General features: G+C 40.2%; 1 protein-coding gene across 4 annotated transcripts in view; it reads right to left on the reverse strand.

Annotated features, from left to right (window-relative positions):
- Positions 1 to 20,917, reverse strand: part of ptprua (protein tyrosine phosphatase receptor type Ua) — a 195,127-nt gene that overhangs the window by 84,333 nt on the left and 89,877 nt on the right. For all 4 annotated transcript variants that reach the window (XM_069516379.1, XM_020090779.2, XM_069516378.1 and 1 more), the window contains exons 3-4: positions 17,004 to 17,275; positions 4,446 to 4,527 (exon numbers count right to left, since the gene is read on the reverse strand). In XM_069516379.1, coding sequence (XP_069372480.1) covers positions 4,446 to 4,527; positions 17,004 to 17,275 — 354 coding nt within the window. The remainder of the gene's footprint in view (positions 1 to 4,445; positions 4,528 to 17,003; positions 17,276 to 20,917) is intronic.

The raw sequence follows: 20,917 nt of genomic DNA on the forward strand, positions 1-20,917 counted from the left end.
ATGTCGTCTCACATATGGTTTCGTTCCAGCATTTCACTGCTATCAAGAAGCCAGAACACCAGCATACTTTATATTAGAACTAGTTTTTTTTAATCCTCCACTAAAACAAGTCTTATCCTTCAAATATGTGGTATTACAAAAATATTAAAATAAAAATATCGTAACTGCAAGTGTCTCAAAGCAATTAAAAATATTTTTCACAGTGAATATTAACTTCTCTTATCTAAAACCATGAGTGTTGCCTCCATTTTATTCATGTGAGCTAACATGAACAATACCAGGAACCTGAAACTAAAGCAGCTCAATTCCATTGAGCTGCCATTGATGTTTTTCTATAATTTACACCTTTACTTCTCCTGCTATGACGACTGCTGCTGTGAAAATGGCCTCACTGTTCAGAAGGCTATAAAGCATCAGTTAGTACCTGTGAGAAAAGAGATTTCTTTGTAGCAACTTTTGTTAAGTGGTTCTGTCAAGGTCCAAATTAATCATCTGGACTAAAACGTGTGGTGGTCTTCACCGTATGTGTTTGAATTTGAAAGTTGAATTTGGATTCATTTGAAAGTTGGCAACATACCCTCAAAATGGTTCTCACCATTATTTCATGTTTATTACAAAAGTTTAACTGAATAAGGTGTTGAAGGGTTTTATCTTTTTTCTTTTTTTATATATATTTAATATATATATATATATATATATATATATATATATTTATAAAGCACGTTTCTAGTCTTGATGAGCACTCAAAGTGTTTTACAGTACAGTCATTTTTTCATACACATTCATACAGTGCATATATGGGCAGCACTTTTTTTTCTATGATCGGCAATTTGGGGTTCAGTATCTTATTTTTCTTAACTTATATTATATATCTTATACTAATAGGTAATATAGCATTACCCCACCAAACACTACAAAGAGTCCTGCACTCTCAGCACATTTAAATGTTTTCTTGGCGGGCAAATGTCTGAAACAGTACTTGATACATTATCTCCCATCAACTTCATTCCCACAACTGCAAATATTAGTAGAGCAGCAAAGGCACGATTGAATTTCTAAATAGACAGGTGGTTCTTTATTTACTGTATGAAATCTGTATTCCTGGCTAACGATATTTTAATGCAACGCTAACTAGATAACATTCAAACTTTCCGAATGTTGTGATGTCTCCACCCTATGCTCTGGTGAAAATATCCCTTAGCTGACAACTCAGTTTCTCATCTGGAAGATTTGTATTTATTTTTTTAATCAAATAAACACTTAGCATGCAGACAGAGCAATTTATGTTCTGCCATAAACATGAAGCATAAAATCTACATTTTATTCATTAAATTGTGAAGCAACAGTATTAATAGTCACTGAGAAATGTTTATTTCAAATCTAAAAGCCCAGTAGAGTGGATGTGTGGCCTGTCTCTTCTTAATTAATACCACGAAACATAAACAGAAGCAGGGTAATTTGAGTCTCCGACTGTCTGAGGTGTTGGTTCTTTGAATTAGTTATGCTGCCTCTCATTCTCGTTACAGGAGAGATTGATCTTGACTGAAACACGTGTTCAGAATAAAGACATGGGCTCCGGTGGAAAGCAACACAAATGTCAAGTGAGTGTGAATGCAAACTAAATAGTAGTTGGCTTTGAGTTGAATCTCTCCTAAGGGGGCAAACCATTATTCTTGTTGTTGGTGGGGAAATTTATGTCAGCTCAAACACTGGTTACTAGCATCTTTGTGTGGGGGTGTGTGTTGTCAAGGGTCGGTAAGGGTTACTGTTGTTGTAGCTACACCGGCTGGTACAAATATATAATTGAGCATCTATGCATTTACACATCTGACGTGTTTGTGTATGAGCAGTGGGTATAGATGTGGTTGATACACATGAATCTTGCATTTTATCCATATATGTATAGTATTCAGAACCCTTCACTATTTACTCACTTCATTCTGTTATAGATTGAGTCTAGAAGAAATCCCTATGAGTTTTTACTGAACAACCCACAAAGCTGAGATGACAACCGATTTTCAGAGTTTTTGACAAATTGATCAAAACACAGAACCTGAAATATTTAACTTACAAACGTGTTCAGACCCTTTGCTGAGACACTCCATTTTGTTTGCTTTATTTCTTTCTTTTGATGGGTCTAGACTTTGGTTGTCCATGTGTAATTTGAATTCACTGGACATAGTTTACAAAGACATACCCACCTTTATATAAACTTTAATGTCCCACAATTCACACTGCATGTCATGACAAAAACTAAAACAAACCATGAAGTCCAAGAATCTTTCTCTAGACCTCTGTGGTGAGGCACAGATCAGGACGTTTCTACAGTCTAGGAGCAGAATGTCCTAAAAAGATGTGAAATTGAAGAAATTGGACGCAGCACTCTTAAAGTTGTTTTTCTGGCTCAACAGAGTGACAAGAAAAGAAGAGCGTTGGTCAGTAAGGTGACCAAGAACCCATCACTCACTCCAACAGGGTTTCAGCTGTCATTTCCTGATATGGGAGAACCTGCCAGAAGGACGGCCATCTCAGAAGCTTAGAGCTGTGCTCAAGAAAACTTGAGGCTTTGACAAACTTCTGAATTTAGGGTCTTAGTATGTTGTAGATTTTCAATACATTTTTAAGAATTACAATCAATTTCCAAGGGTCCAAGAGCCACCATCTGTATAAGGGCATGGCCGAGGGTAACCTTTGAGGTGATATGGGTTCAGAGAAATAAAAATTCTAAATTCTAATCTCTTCTGTTTTTTTCTCCTATTGAGGATTTGATAATTTATAACCTACCACATTTTTCCCCTGAGCCAGAATAGAAAAATCTGAATTTCATGAGCTCATAAATACCCAGTATATTATATCAGTCATTAATATTTCCCCACACATATCCAACCACAAAACAATATTGTCTTTCTGACAGAAGGCCAATGTGGATCGACACAGGAATATTTGACAAATGTATTAATTAGTATGCTTTCAATAGTGTATCGAATACCTCACCTCAAACTTTTTTTTAAACTTTGGATATCCCTTAAAGGTACAGTGTGTAGAATGTTGTGATATCTAGTGTTGAAGTTGCATGTTGCAGCTGAACACCCCTCACCTCACCCTCTCCTTCCAAAAATGAAAAAGAACCTGTGGCAGACTTTAATTTTCATAAAATCTCAAAAGGTGTTTAGTTTGTTAAGTCTGGACTAATGTAAAAAACATGGTGGCCTCCATAGAGAGGGTCCCCTCAATGTAAATGTAGAGGATTTAAATATAAAGGGTCTTTTCTGGGGAAAATAAAACTACAATTCATACAATTTAGATCAAACAAACTAGTGAAAACATCATGAGGATACATTATAATTAAATTTCTGCCAATAGATCCCTTTCACCTAAATCTTACACACTGGACCTTTAATATCTATATGAGGAGAGGGTCCTCTTTGCCCGCCATGTTGGTCCGTCATGTTTCTATCGTAGCCCACAATCGACAAACCAAACACAGGCCGCACTTCTCTACTCACTTGGAAGGGGAATGTGAGGCGAGGGGTATTCAATTGGTGTGAAACCTGACTGCTAGATGTCACTAATCCAAAAAACTATTTTTTTAAACTTATATACAAAACAACTATCCTGAGAATGTCATTCTTGTCCGGCTTTTTAAAATACATTAAACCACCATGGTTAGTAACAGCCAGTGTAGAACTGACCAATTATATTGTAATCTAACACTCCCCAACACATCACATGCAAAAACAACCGGTCAAACTGATAACTGGATAAACCTTTTTAATGAAAAGCCAATAAAGAGCCGATATTTAGATGAATCTTATGATTTGCTTTTCTGACTATGTGGTTTTGTTCTGGAAGCCATCGTGGGTCAGTGGAGCTTTTCAATGACCTCTTCTCACTGGCAGATTAATTTGTTTTTGTCTAAGGGGCTGAATCCAGCTAATCATTCCAGAATCAGTAGAGCAGGGTAAGAAAATGGTCTTTTAAGACAGGTACAACTTATGCAAAGAGCCCGTGTACAGAAAGACCGATGGTTAATGTAACAGAACTTTGCATAATGTAACATAACCAGCATTTTGACGCTCTGATATCCCAGTGATGACAAAGGAACAAGGGACTACCAGAGAGGATCAAAGTACAACCACTAGCTGTCCTTGTCTTGTCCGTAACATCACATTAGCTGTAATAGCACTCAGCTGGGAGCGTAACGATCAGAGGAAAAGGTCAGCCATTCTGCCGGCACAAGAGAGAAACCTCATGCTGTGTTTCTGTGCCTCTGACACTCGGACAGGCAGCAGGTATATGCGCTTCCTGTCAGTCAGACGCTCTAAGTCTTCAATGACTTCCAGGAAACTGTTGAGCTTCAGGGACCGGTTTCTGTCGCGCACTTTCCCCAAACTCTAGAAAAGGTCATCATGCGGGCAATGAGCGGTGCAGAGTGGGTTACTTACAACAGGGGTAATTGAGCAGCACAATGTCGTCCAAGGCAATGTAGCCCTGTCGCTCTTCGGAGACGGTCGCTTCAAAGATGACCTGTGGAGACAGTGGGCCGTTTAGATGACTGCAGACCATTACATGTTGAGTGGCAACAAAATGGACAGTGGGGGAAATTAAGGGCCTGTCAACAGTAGAAACGCAGACTTTTCATTAAATGCGTAACAAAGTTAATCTCCAGGGTAAAATGTGATATTGCCGTTAAAAAGGTAATGAGGAATGTCTCAATCAACTCTGTTGTGTGATTTATTCACACAGAATCTTTTCAGCTCTCTTAAAGACCAATAAAAAAGACCAAACTCTGTTATAGCCCCTCAGAGTCCAAAAAGCAAGCACTCTCTTGAGACACTATTTTCTACTAAAAGGTCATTTTGTACTTAAAGGTCAAATGCATCATAAAATTGTACTCTGACACTGCCCTGAATACTCTGGATGTAATGCAACCACAAGACTGTTCAAAGTCCGTGAACTTGTTGGATTGTGTAAACCTATATTGCCAGATTTTTGAGGCGGAAATACACATTTGATAACAAGCGATTATAAATTGTCGCTGTCTGCATTAAAATCTCAGATGTTATGATCCTGATCGTTCACTAAATCGTATTTTAATCCTTATCTCGTTCAGACGTTTCTTTCATTTTCCCCTGTTTTACTGATTCCTTATCTGAATCAAAGGTCTATGGATAGTAGGAGTTAAATGCTGCACACGTTTTAAAGCTTGAGGACAATTTGTGATTTGTAACAGTGGACTACATATACTACATAATTTGACTTGAAATAACTATTGCATACATAATGGATAAGCATGAACCTTCCTAACAACAATAAACATTCACTCTCCACAACAATATACCATTTGGGGAATTAGGTGCAGGGACTATATCTATTTTTCTTGATGCCAGAATACAATCTTGGATACTAATCAAGTCGTGCGGTTAAATTGACATGCATCTAATTTTGCTTCTTTCCCACTGCATCATAGCACAATACACGATGTTAGCTGGGTGCCAATAAGTGGCATTTGAATGAATGCTGCTTGTAATAATAATATGTTGTGAGATCATTTAAATGCTATACAAGGTGCAATAACTCATACATAATGTGGGGAACCTTTATGTGCTCTGATACATGCAGATACAAATCAGTATCATTTGGATCCCCAGTGATGGCCTGAGAATCAGGACTAGCTCAAATGCTATTGGTATTAGTATCAGTATTAAATCATACAGTTTTGATAACCCATACAAGTAGGCTTATATATGCTAAAAACCAGTGACATCAGAAACATGGATTTGACAACATCAATTATGTGCCCAGGGTAAAATACACATAAGAATGATGGTACTTTTAAACGCAAAATACATCATTTGTTGTATCTCTGTCACCTTTATTGTAAATATCAAACATTACCTCCAAAAATTAAGCTTTCAAAAGATTGTTGAGATCATCCTTTAACTGGAGACATAATGCATACAGGGGATTTTGTCTAATGTAAATGTGAATTCTACTTTAAAGAAGAAGAAGAAGACATACTTTATTGATCCTTTTTTTTTTTTTACACCTTTTTTATTTTTTAACCCACAATCCCCCCCACACACACACACAAAGAGCTCATAGACATGCAAATATGGAGAGAGAGAGATGGTAGAGTGATGGGCAGCCCCAGAGAAGCGCCCTGCGAGCAATTGGGGGGTTTGGTGCCTTGCTCAAGGGCACCTCAGCAGTGCCCTGGAGGTGAACTGGCCCCTCTCCAGCTACCAGTCCACCTTCCATACTTTTAGTCCATGCTGGACCACCCTCCGGTTCCCAAGCCAAATCTCTATGGACTGAGCTACTGCTGCCCCTTTAAACACTATATGTGTAAAAACAAACCCAAACTGTCTGGATTTGTGGTTTTATCATGAAATGTATAGTAAATGTGAGATGTTTTACCTTATCTGGCCTTGTAGTGCACAATGCATGAATAAATTCCTGTCTCCTACTCCCCTGTCCCCTTTACCAATTCATGCAGCGGCCGAGGGTGTCCTTAAACACAGCTTAAATATTCACTCACTCATCTAAATGAGCCGGGCGCATGCAGAGCCTCAAAGTGAATCATGAGGCCTCCCAGAGAGCAAAAAAGTCATCCTGGGTTTCCAAGTAATTACAGTCAGCAGAGCCGAATCATTCCCTCTACAAGCAACTCTTCACTTTTTACTGCAGTGACAAACTCTGAACTTGAGGTTGGAGTGCATTAACAGCCGCTAAGATGAAAGCTGTAACTGTGCAGTACATCAGAAGTGTGCACACGTGTGGTAGTCAGAGTTTTTTCACCCACTCACACTAACCCTAGTTCTTTATGCAAAAGTCAAGTGGAAGTCGGTCTGTGACCGTGCAGTCAGACGAGCAGCAGTTTGCAGTGTTGACAATACATCAGACTTTAAGTGCTTCAGGCCAATCAATACCACAAAAGGCCTTGGCAGATGGATACAGACAAAGGTTTTTTTCCACTCATTTATTTTTATTTTTCATCCCTATGTCGGGCCATTAGAGACGTCTGACCGCTAAACTATTCAATTCATCACGCGTCAGCGCACCCAGCATCATCGATTCACTCCGCACTTTGAGTCATCATTAAGATCCTCCACACTGCCCTCACTTATAGAAAAGTGTGTTTGAGTATGACTTAGCCAAACACTGAGGAATAACACTGGCAGCCAATAGCTGTGCACATGCAAACACAAGCTAATGGCGATAGAAATAAAGAGAAGAGAAAGTTTGGTAGCCCAGTGAAACCAGAATGATACAACTGAAATAAAACAAAATCGATAGCTTGCTTTCTAAATGCCATTGACAAATATTGTTACCATAGCAACCTCTCCTGCACAACTACCCTACTCTGAAGCAGTTTGACTTCAGAGCATCAGATAAAAAAAAACTGCCACACAACTGAGCAATCAGCTTATTGGAAGAATGGAGATTTCATTTCTACAGGCTGTAGTAAGACACGCATATTTTTTAAATTCAGTATTTAAGAATTTTAGTTTCAGCTTTATGAGACACATTGGGATTTGTGAAAATGGAATATACAAATCAAAATTGATTCATTTGATTGATTGAGGTTTAAAATTGCATGAGGTGGAAGCAAAAAGCACTTTTTCTATTTTTTAATATATCCTTAAATTTACTTTTCAGTTCATTTCGATGATAATTATGCTGCAGATTTTAGAAAGTGGGTCACTCTGGGTTTAAAACATGACACACACACAGTGTCAGAACAGTAAATGCAGGTTATAGCTGCATTTTATATTTATTAGTCAATTTCATGACCAGCAGAATTTGTGATAATGCAAATGATTTCATGATCTTATCTATAATAGTAATTTCAGGGAACAGAAGAATGACTTTGTAAAAACTATTTATTTTGTCAAAAAGGAAAACAATGGTGGTGATATGAAAAGTCGACTCACTGTCCCTTTAGCTATAGCTGCGCATTCTCAGGCAACAGGCAAACAAATGGATGTTTTTAATAGTTTTAATTGAATTGTTCATCATGTAACCATTAACTATTGAACAATATATCATCGATGGATTTTCCATTTATTTCCATACCTCCAGGCTTAGTGTTGTGTTGTCAGACTGGTGTTTGTCTTGAAGTGTGTTTTTTGTCCGTTTCTTTTTTTCTCAATGTTCATCTGTAATTGAATTGGTGAACTTCAGTTGTGGTCTGTTGCTTTTGCGTTGCTATTTTTTTAAAATATTCAATTACTGGTTACTTGCTCCTTGTTTTGTATAGTTTGACAAAACTCTTTTCTTTTGAATTGACTTATTATTTGTGTTCTGACTGGCCCCCTACATTATTAACCAGCTTAAAACCCAGCCTTTGTGCATGTGTATTCTTGTGCTGCAGTGTGTGGGGCTTGCAGGGCCACCATATTGGAGGGAGATGTAAAATTCTGTAAAGAGCAGGAAACTATGCAGGAATATCAATCAATGAATAGGAGAACCCTGCATAGGTGGAGGAAATAGAAAGTGGAGGATGGAAGCTTGGGCTAGAGTGATATTGTCTGTCATGTGGCCTGATAGAATCTTTAATATTTGATAACAGAATTTTTTTTTCCAATACTCACACAAGTAGGCACAGAGGATAAGAAATCTATTTCTGCAGACTATATAAAAGATAGATTTTTCTCCAACTGAGAAAATCTCGTTCAAGGTGATGTCATCCTCCGGCCTTCTCTCAGTCTCTCTCTCTGGCTTTTGTTGTGACAAAAATTGGAAACATAAAGGAGGCTTGTAACACCGCGAACGTGCAATCTGTGAAGTATGAATCAAGGTTTGCTTTACTGTGAGCAGCAGGGTGCCATCTCACAGGATGGAGCTCAGTGTCATTGTCAGTGAAGCGAAGGAAACGAGACGAGGAAGAAATCCAAATTGGGAAGTCCTGGCACAAGAGCAGCGAGTGTTGCCGGTTAAAGAGATAGAAGCAGCTGGACGGCCCCATTTGATGTAAAAGGCATGCAAGCATTTTAATATGTGCCTCCTGCAGCATCGCGTTTGGCTCATAAAATTCAATGCCGGAGAATTGATAGTGTCGAGTAACAAAATCCATACTGCGTCCCAGGAGGCCTCATAGTGAATACATAAAACCAAGAGCAGTTGCATTAGAAGGGATTGCATTGAAAACAAGATTCCACAGTAATGAATATTTTTAGCTTTAAGTTTTCATTACAGCACTGAAGAAATTATTTATTTATGTGCACTCATGGTAAAACCCATCAATCTTCATGAGGACTTTAATTAATTTAACGACTTACATGCAGTCGTTTGAAAATTGCAACAATGCTCTGTTAATTGATTTCTTCAGCTAGAACAAGGCCAACACAATTGATCCACATTGGCATTGTGGCAGTGAAGCATTGAAATATATGACGTGCAATTGAGCCTGTCCTCAAAACACAGTGAGGTGCACTGCTGGAGGTGCACTGCTGGAGGAGCGCTGCTGGAGGAGCGCTGCTGGAGGAGCACTGCTGGAGGAGCACTGCTGGAGGAGCACTGCTGGAGGAGCACTGCTGGAGGAGCGCTGCAGCGGCCGTGGCTGCTGGAGGACAAGACGACACAGGATGTTTTCTTTGTTCATGGTCATGGTGCTTAGCTGAGAAGATGTGCAGGTCAAAAAAAACCACCAAAAGCTCCTTTTCCACAAATATTAAATCTCCAAAATACATAATATCTTGCAATTATTTCGATTTCTGGTCATTACATTATGTTATACGTTCTATAAAGAATTATCCAAGTGTTCCATACATTTTTAATGTTTTATATCTCATTTTATATTCCTTTTATATTGGTTGCAGGAAGCCAGGATTTTCACATCTCAGAGCAGAAGTAATGAGATGAGTCACCCGCCCCAGCAGAACATCCTGTCAGAAAAATCCATTAATGGCATACCAAAATAAATACTATAAGAATATTAAATCCATTAGTGACAATATTTAGACCAATTGACTTTTATTTTGCCTGAAGGTTTTCAAATTTGAGAGTATTTAATCTAAAAGCCGACTCCAAAAAAAAACAAACTTTAAATGCTTTTGTTTTGTAGAGGCACTTTTGATAACCAATTACACTCAGCACTGACCCAGTGACAAAGATAATGCATTTCCTGTTGGTGCTTCAAATAAAAGTCATCCTCTACTTGAAAGCTCTAAATGTGAAGTAGCGGTAACTTCATTCAGCTCTGACACGGTTTAGTGATCAAACTTACATTGCATATTTTTCTGTGTCAGTGGGACAATCTGAATCCAGATTATTGTTGTATGTAAACTGCTTATTATAGATAAGTAGTAACAGAGAAATATTAAGAATACAGTGAGTAGCTATTTCAGGAAAAAGGTCATCCATAAGTAGCATGAAAAACTGATTTCATGAAAATCTTAGGGTTTCTATAAGGAGCAGTAGATTTCCAAAATAAATAAATATTAGAATTAGTCATAAAATAGGGATGTGAAGAGAGAGGGGGACTTCATAGCGAGGTGGGATTTAAGATAGTAAGATAAGGAGTACAGTGGTCAGGGAGAAAACAACAACCTGGAGCAGTAAAAGAAGAAAGGAAATCCAGAGGGATAAGTCAGCATTTTAAAAATAGCAACTCTTTAACGCTGCTCCGCTTCCCTAAACCAAGCTGAGCAGTCCTGACAGTCTAAAGTCCATTCTCCAATCGAAACGTCTGTTCACTGCAGTCGCACCGTGTGTTGGAGGATGTAAGGTCATGAACTCAGCTCAGACGACACACTCTGATCAAATCTGGTTGATAGCCAGTGGAGGTTCTGCAGGTGGAGACGTGCGGCAGAACAAACGAGGTAATCAAACTATCAACAGCTGCTCTCAGTATATAACTATAAGCCTGCATGCTGTTAGAGTTGATAAATGATGTAATATTGTGCGTGGCCTCACAACATGATGATTCATTGCACAGAAAATAGAATCAGGCAGTGGAATCACGCTAACATGGAGTTAACATAAAACAAAGTAGTGTCAGACTTGGACAAACAAAGGTGATTCATCATGGTTGGTTGCTTCACTGACGTGTGTGCAGTTCGGTGTGGGTCAACTGAAGACTGAAGCTGTCAATCCAGACATCAGGAGAGGAGGAATGCAGATTCCTGTGGCATAGGACTTGCTCTTTGAAGGTGCTACTCATACGTTGTTGCTATTGCTACATAGCCAGCATTAGAAATAAAAGCTGTTCAATAACAAATATACAGAGATTGACATCTTTTCACTCTTTGCATTGGCCCCAGCCTGGTCGCCTCATCTCGTGGCTGTAGCGTCTGTCCTGAAGAAGCAGTGCTGATCATAGGGCAGATTATAACCCTAACAGTTTTATAGATGCATAAGACTTTTGCTGAAGTTCTTGTCAGTGAGCATCATTACCTCTTGCTCCCATTATGGGAAAGTAGCTCATTCCTTTGTGTTATTATGCTAAGGGGCAATCCTGTGATGTTACACACCAAAGTCTTGCAGCAGTTGGGGAGTTTACTGAATGGGACAAAAACGTGAATAAACCTTATTGTGGCTCTAGATGGAATTATGGGCACTGTGGGTAATGTAGGTGCTTGGGTCTCTTGAACAGCGCAATATAAATTGAGGCTATTATTATTATTATTTTTACCGTAAATTACCAAATAATAGCCGGGGCGTTTATTTTTATAACCCACTCCCGCATGTTTATCTCAAGCTCCTCGCTAGCCTTCTGCCTACCTCCACCGCAGCCTGGCCCTTTTGCTGTCTTTCTCAGACGGTGAAGCTCAGTTTTATTTTTTCGCCAATCTCTCACTCTCTTGGGGTCGACAGAGAAAGAGCGGCTGCTTCTCCCGAGTTTTCCTCTGCATATTTTACGACAGAAAGTTTAAATTTCAAGTCGTACTTTTTATTTTTTTGTTGCACTGGAGCCATGGCGATCATCAGAAAGCAAGCACAATACATGAAAAAGGAGAAGAAGAAAAACGTGCAGTGTCAGTGGTCACGTCTTCTTCTTTGATTTAAAAAAAAAAAAATTAGACCTGGCATTTATTTGGAACCAGTGGTTATTTATCAAAATATACACCTGCACCCGGCGTTTAAAGGGGACCCTGCGGTTAATTGATACCCGGCTATTATTTAGTAATTTACGGTATTATCATTATTATTTTTAGGTTTTGGAAGGAAGAGAAATTTGTGGACAATATCTTGCAGTTTTGAACACCAGTTAAAAGTAAAAAAGTAAGAAAAAAATGCAAAAGTGTTTATATTTGTCTTGTGTTTGCAGCACTCAAAAGGCAATATGACAAATGTTCAACAAAATATATATTACAATATAATATATATATATATATATATATATAATACATATTAAGTTAAATAATACATTGTATATATGTATATTCTATGTATAAAAATAATTGATCACATACATTTATATGCACATGTATATGAAATAACATGTAATAAACTAATTATTACATTAGCTAACTCATTATGGAGACTACCTTAAACTCCCAGAGCTGTCTAAACAGTTCTTTTATTTCCTCGGCTAGAGGCTGGAGGCTGAGGGCTGGGGCTTTGTCAAAACAGAGAAAATAACCCTTGATGATTCTATCAGGGTTATCTGGGCCTTGAGGATACAAATCTATAACACAGATGGAGTTTTGAGGGACATGGCAATATAAAAAAGCAGGGCCAGTCTAAGGAGGAGATGATATTGGTTGAGTTATGGATCCAGCATTTTGGGGATTTGAGTCGAGATGTCTTTTCCTCTGCTGCATCAATTTGAACCATTATTCTTTAATCTGCCTCTTGTGAGTTCTCCAACCCCCATAGGAGTACTATCTAAATCACTAGAGTGCCACTTTAATGGTTAAGTTGGCCGACATGCTAAGACTTTACTATATTTCTTTGCACAGTTCCGAATGATTTTACTCTCCCTTAACAGATTTACATCCTCCACCTTGTCATTAATAAAATGCTGCACGAACCAAATAATTCTGTAATTTACAGCACAAAATACACTATCAACTATGAACATCTGGAAGCCAAAATTACTGGCATTGACCAACACACCTCTGATCACAGTCCAACACATCTCAGTAGCGGTCTGTCTTTCCTGAGGGAGTGTAAAGGCTCACTGATTACAAGAGTTGTATTTATTTATTTATTTTTTAATCTCTAAGCACCACTTCCTCCAGCAGCTACACTCACACACACACACTTTCTCTACCACTCCTCCCTTGGCTCCCTGGTAGCCTGCAGGGGCTGATCTGTTCGCTAGCAGTGCTGGACAATGATCTTTATCGATGGGACTGGATGGATGAGAGGAGCCCTGTGGGGCCTGCGATGAGTCATATGGGAGCTGCTGAGGAGAGAGGGGGGGGGCATTCCTGTGTGAGGGAAACACTTGAAAGAGGCAGCGAGCCTCACTGCGGACTCACTCCTGTCCCTCTTCATACAGCAGAAAGACACACTTGGATCCTCCAGGCCTACATTTAAGCCTCTTTACTCATCTGCTCCATTTACCTGCTGCCAGTCAACCAGGTTCATCAGGCAAATAATGCAATATGTCCTGTGTCTACCTGCCTGGTGGGAGGACTTTAGAGAATAGCACCTTCCCATCAATCAGGCAGCTTGCAGATACATCACATGAATAGTAGATTACATTGCTTATGCACGTCTTTCCAAGTGGCAAACACCGCGGCGCTAAGCAAACTCCCTGCCTGGGCCGACTTGTCTGATCGTACACCTCAGCTAACCCCTGTCACAGCACCCTCCCTCTGCCTCCTCCTCCCCCTCCTCCTCCTCCTCTGCCATGGTGCATGGCAGCCAAACTTCTAACGTCCACAGAGAAGGGAAGAAAATCATTACTTTAAATCAGTTTGGCTGTTTGTGAGAGTCGCGCAGGACAGGAGAGCTGAGGATGGTAAAGTGCAGGCTGTCCTCATTGATCTGTGCAGCCCTCTAATCTCATTAACTGGCTCTTGATTTATTGAGATGGGGCCCAGGGTGCGCCAAGGTTATGGAAGCAAACACCTGGCCCGCTCCCCCGCACCAAGGGTCGCATGGAATTGAGGTCAATTGACTGTTTCGGCAGACCCACGCTCCCACAGTCCCTCACACCAGCTATTGCCGTCTCATTAACGCCTGTTTTGGGTGGGGCAGAGCGGGGGGTCGGGAGGTGGCAGGCTTGATGGGAAGAAAGAGAGCATTAGGGGATAAATTATCGGCTGTAATGAGATGAGGCAGGGCTGCATCCAGTCATCAGAATCTTACAAGCTACACAACAATGCTAATAATGCCGCACCGACAATACAGGCATCAAACTGAGCTATATTGATTAGACTGCAGCACGCAGGTAAATTGACTAATAAATAAAGATACAACACAAACACATGCCTGCTGTAATTATACGCCTATTGAGCCGCTGTGATATATGACACTGTTGCAATTTGCTAATTCTTGCATATGGTTTGAATGATAATAACACCACTGACACAACCGTGGGTCCGTTTTTGGTGGCCACAGACCAGCTCAGTGAGACAGCCGGTGGTTTAGGGCCTTGCTAAGTGGCAGATCAAAATTGCAAAGAAGCGAGCCATGACATTTTTAGGGCTGGGCAACAAGCTGGAAATCAGGATGATAATACTACTAAACAATTTTCTTACATTGATGCATATCACAATTGCATATCGTTATTTAAAGGACTAAAGCTTATGGCAAAGCTAAAAACCAGCTGAAACTTCAAAAGAACAGGAGGGACTCTTGCGAGGCTGCACAGCTTTCTTAGGAAGAAGCATGAAGGTTATGACTGAATAAATACACTGAACAACACACTGAACCACTGAGAATAATAATTAGAGAGCTAGCCTAGATGACCCGACAAATCCTACAAGAACACCATCACATGTTCTAACACTGTTCCCATTTGTTTTATTATTTATGAGCCATACAATTTCCATGGCTACAAAGATAGTCAAATACTGTTCAGTGCAATGCTGTGGTCCAATGTAAAGCAGCTGAAGTCTTCAGTCATTTAGTTTGTATATGATTACAGTTTGCTGGCCATCATTATTTGTAATTTTACATAACACTACACAATTTCTTCCCAGCATGAGATCATCAAAATCCCTAATAATAGTGTTGGTGGCTTTTAACATCTTCATTTCAGCTGGACATCAGCCCTGATCTAACCGTTGATTCATCTTTTATTGATTCACTTGCATTTGATTGGATTATTGACTATATAATGACATCACATGTAGCAATGTTACAGTGCCTCACAATCTTTTCTTGAAAGCTTAAATGTCTTCTTCTTTCACCATATGAGCAACACTCTTCTTTCTCTAACAATAAAACGGAGTAAAGTGCACATTATTAGCTGAAATGTAAAACAGCAGTTTTCTTACTCAAGGAGAACAGTTGAGTAAGAAAATGCCTAACTACTTAAAAGGTTATCATCATTATGCATATTTTTAAAAGTAAATGCAGTCCCATACAGTAACATATGCTTCAGCTGAGTGCAGACATCCACTTTAATGATTACTTTAAGCACATACAGGACAGAGACTGTCTGTTCACTAATTCCTCTGCACTGTTTGCGATGATGAGACATCAGCCTGATGTCTGCAGACAGCTGGATAGTTGATGTTCAAAATACACACACTGTTCAGACGCCTGCTGTGGCCTCACTTCATGTAGCCAGAGATGACTTCTCTTCAGCAAACACGAACAAAGAACTAACTGGAACACTAAGTTACCAGTGCACATACATAAAATATAGCCTTCATGTTCACTGAGAGAAGGAGCAAATTGCAAAGATCAATCTTGGGAATTTTTTTTCTATTCAGGCCTGATCCTCATCAACACCACTTAGTATTGTATGTAATCCATCTATGAGCATCATTTTCCTTATGATAGGCAGCCACCTGATCAGCAGTTAGCAGGTAAATCACTAATCATTTATTCAGCAAACATTTTTGTTTTGTTCTATAAAATTGATTACATAATAAAAAAGGTTCATTAGAATGTTTACCCTACCCTAACAACCTAGCCACATTGAATTCTTACTCAGTCTGACAGAAAGATCAAATATCTTCATTTTATATTGATAAAAGTTAAAGAAGGCAGTGTGTGTGTGTGTGTGTGTGTGTGTGTGTGTGTGTGTGTGTGTGTGTGTGTCTTTATTTGTCTAAAACGACAAATCAATTATTATGATGATATTACATTTATGTCTATAAAACAATGAGTTACATATCAGCTAACTGACAATGTCAGTCCTGCTTTTAGAACACTGAATATTTGAAGGGTTATTCCAGTTGTTTAAAATTGGTAAAACAGACTAATGAGAGACAGATTCAAATTAAAAAAGTTAAATTTAAAGCAGCAGACGCAAAGATATCCTGCTAACAAACACAGTGGATACTACATTCTGTATAAAACAACTCTACGATGCCTTTCTTTGGATCCTCCCTTCCTTGTAAATGTCTCTGTCTTTCAGACTTGATGGCTTTCAGTTCAAACTCATCCCAGACAATCGCTGCAGGGAGACAGTTATTTCTAAAGGTTTTCATGGGTAAGATCTGCCATTGCTAAATAATACAGGCTCCAGCTACGACTGTTCTTCTTCCATGTAATAAAAATGAATCTTAAATAAGGGGAGCTTTTGACAGGGTTTTTTTTTTTTTAGATGGAGAAAGACATTTTGGGATTTTGGACATACTATATTGGTGGGAATGTGTGGCTTTCTGTGCTGTTTGTTTGGATCCAATTTACATATATGTAATTACCAACTAGGTTTCATTTCTGACAAAATTCTACATAAACAGCTGGACTGAGGGCAGTATAGAGCGCTGTTAATGGAAAAAAAAACCTGCAAGTCCCAGATTGCTGCCAAAATCAGCTGATCTTCCAGTCTGCAAACTAGATTTAAAAACTAAATTATTCAACAGCAATGTAAGTGATTACTGCAGGCCAGTGCAGTCCTCCTGTCATTTTCTGGATACTCTTACCTGGTATTCGCTGGGCCAGAAAGTGCTGACGGCGAGCTCCACCTGGTGAAACTGGCGCCCCTGGGAGCCCGAGATATTCCACACAGCGCTGCCCTTGGGGCCTCCGTTGACCCGAATGTAGACCTGCAGGTCCCCGGGGCTGTGGCCGTCGCGACTGTACAGGAAGTAGCTGAACTGGATGCAGTGGGTGTCGTTCTCGCTGAGCGGGAGCAGGAGCAGCTGAGCCCGCTGGCCCCCGAAATGCTGCGAGGAATTGACCATCATGAAGGACCCTGGAGGAGAAGGGCAGGTTAGACGTCGGTATGTACTTTTGCTCCAGTATCAATTCAAATACTGCTCATTTTACTTTTTAAAACATCATTGGCCGACTCCCACAGACGGCTTACTGAGGAAAACTGTAAGAATTAAGAGCTGATTAGAAGAAGAAGAAGATATACTTTATTGATCCCTCAAGGGGGAAATTCTTTTTACACTCATTTTTTTTATATATGCAGTTTTTAACCCACAATCCCACACACACACAAAGGGCTCATAGACATGCAAATATGGAGAGAGATGGTAGAGAGAAGTTAAGTCCTGATAAAAATAGTGACCTTGGAAAAGACTCTACTTGGTCTAAACAGCAGCTGCTATACCCGCACAGTACACTTCATCAATAACAGCCATTCCAGCCATTCCAAGCTGTCAGGCAGAGCTTAGTGACCTGAAATATGAAAAAAATAAACAAGAATACTAATATGACATTTCTATCTTGGGCTGAGGTGTTACAGGTGAAGCCTAAAGAGTTGGACTTTAGGCTTCACCTGTAACACCTCAACCCAGGATAGAAATGTCATGTTAGTTTTCAGCCGCTGAAGAACGACTGCTTTCTTTTTGTTTTTTAAATCCCTAAAAAGAACCAGAGAGCAAAATGTGACGGGCTCACGGTTGTTATCCAGAATATCTGCAATCCTCTCTGGCTATTTGTCTGTTTTTGGTCCGTCTCTGCATCCCCCGGCTTTCTGCTTTAACAGGGGCTTCCATCACTTCTCCAGCTCTGCCTCAGATCTGGTATGTTCAAAGCCGCAGCGCCGGGTTTCAGATTGGGCTTTCATTTTGGACTTCAGTTCACAGAGTCACTGCTGCCTCTCTCATCCCGGCAGCACTGCAGAAATCCCCTGGCCACCAGAGAAGTGCGGCAGCTGAGAATGGGGGAACTAAATGGGGAGGTTTGCCACAATTAGACGCCTGTTTAAAGCAACACTGTGGAACTTTTCCTGAGCCGTAGTGGCCATTGCAGCCACAAGTGGTGAATAATTCTGTTGGGCTCTGAGTGCGAGCGGGTTTCATGAACAGAAAACGAAAACGATCAATCACTTGAATGGATCACCAACTGCACTGCCCCTCTCACTGGGCTGAAACAGGACCTAACAGTGGATATTGCTGATGATTCCCGGCTTCCAGGCGCAGAAGTAGTGTCACTGATTCTGATATTATTCGGTCAGGAGATTTATACCCACCCTCTCAAGTTTTATAGTGCAAGACCAGGCATTTGAGACATGGAGTGACAGAGGCACCATTACAACAAGTTAGCACCTGATCAAATTGACTTCAGAACCGTTTTATGATAAGAACGTTGAATAAAAAATGTATGCAGACACAGGAAGGGCCAGAGACAGACTTCCATGATCAGGAATGACATTAAGCGCATAGCATCACAGACATATTACAGACTAGACATGATCAAAAAGGGAATAAAAGCCAATAACAATTGACTATAATCTCCTGAAATTTTCAGAGGGGGTTTACATGAAAATGCAAATGTCTGAATCAGAGGCACCCGACAAACAGTTTCTTCTGCCAGCCCCCTATTAAAATATCGGGAAAATGTCCACGCCCAATGTGAGAATACAGCCGGATGTTGTTCCGAGGACTCCCATCGAGCGAGTGGTTGTGTTGATGACATTTTCTACACGCAGAAAACATAACACAGAACTAAAAATATAAATACATAAGATGTCAGGAGACCTCCTAAACGCTGCTTGGGTTGTGCTCCACTATGATATTGACACAGAGAATCATAGTTTGGTATAAGGGACTCTCCACTTGCCAAAATGCTCTGATAAGTTAACTCACAGTAAAATGGTTTTCCCACAGTTTTCCCTGCTGCCCACAACTTTACTGTAACATCATCTATCTACTTTACACAGTAAGTGAAAGAATGTAGTTGCACTTAGTGTGAATGAAACCCACTAAACCACAAAGTGTAATGGCATGGCCATCTAGTGTCGTGGGGTTTTTGATAGTTTAAAAACTGACGGCTGTCAGGAGTGTCAAAGTTAGATTCCCCAAAAAAACTGATTAAACCTTAAATGTCACTGAAAAGTTTTGAGCTCCACTGATGTAATAATTGGTACGCTATGAAGTGAGTATGCAATAAAAGCTAAGGCTGTCTGCGTTTGTTACCTTGGACTGCTTATAGTGGCCTCAGGGATCACACAGTTTACTTCTTGATCTCCCAATCATCGTCAAACTGACTCTTTGATGCCGCCGAAAGGAGGATGAACTCAGGCTTAGTGCACGTATAACCTTCACATCCACGTGCGGTGACGCGACTGCTGCCGCCGCTCGAAATGGCCGGGGCGGAGAAGCACAGAGAATGGGATTGTGGGCTGTGTAGTTACCTAGGTGCTGTAGTCGAGCGAGAGTGCAATCAGAGCCCTGCCTCCTGCATTAATCATACTGACACGGTTATTAGGCCATAATGGCAACCAAGGGAATACTTAAACCAGAGAGATGGCTGTAATACTCGCGCACTGACATGCAGAACACATATCGGCACACACACTGTTTACAGGCCCCAAAGCACTCATACCCAAGTCCTGCTGACCTCCCTAAGAGTGAGAAGTGGCTTCTTTTTTCAAATGTCCCATCAATTCTCCCCCTGGATCATCTCACTTCATTTTTCTCCTTATTTCTTCCCCATCTACCTCATTTTTTACAAACCAATTTCCCTAACCTTCTAATCCCCTTTCATCACCACCTCATTTTTGTGCAAATAATCCAAAATGCGTGTAAACAAGCACAAATATAATTCATTTTCTACCAACTTTATAATAAAAAGCTATTTTGTTTTTAAGAACAGACAAAAAAATACTCTTCAACGTGTTGTGCTGTGTGGCCCCTTTTTTATCAATTTGCGAGTCTATTGTCTCACTAATTCTAGTTTGTATTAATGTCATTTTACATCTCAACTGTGGATCAAGAGTCTGGTTTGAGGGTGTGAGGGATTTTTTTTCTCTTCCGTCCCTATAAGGAAATAAAAAGAGACTGGTCAAAAGCCAGGTCAGTTCACGGTAAGCCTGGATATACATATCACAAAAACCTCCTTGAACACTGTCCAATCCCTCCCTCGGCTCCATCTTTCCTGCCCCCGAAGCTTGGAGGAGACGTCAAACTGACAGAAATATGATAACAAGCAGCTGCTGTCCTTTGAGACCTGGCCGTACTCTTAGACAACACTAATATTTTCCCTCACCTGCTCACGGGAGACGCCGAGCTGGCTCGGGCTCAGTCCACCCGCAACTACCACCACCTCCCCCTGCCCAACCACCGCTGCTGCAGCTTTGATGTGCGACTTCTCGGGGGAGCTCTGGAGCTAAATTGCTTTTTCTTCAGCTATGAGAGCTGGAGCCCCTCGTCGTTGGAGGACAAGCCTCCAGCTGTCCTCATGACAGGATAGCATTGGGACGAGTGAAGGGGATACAGTGAGAAAACAGCTTCAGCTACAGTAATGCTCTTTTCCACATTATATTCAAATATCTATAAACGTTTATCCTATTTAGTGAATCAAATAAAAGCACAGGGGTGGCACGGTGGTGCAGTGGTTAACACTGTTTCTTTCCTTCCTAAATATTATGGGAACTCATTTGATC

Source organism: Paralichthys olivaceus, chromosome 20 (assembly GCF_024713975.1).
Source record: "Paralichthys olivaceus isolate ysfri-2021 chromosome 20, ASM2471397v2, whole genome shotgun sequence".
Lineage (NCBI taxonomy): Eukaryota > Metazoa > Chordata > Actinopteri > Pleuronectiformes > Paralichthyidae > Paralichthys > Paralichthys olivaceus.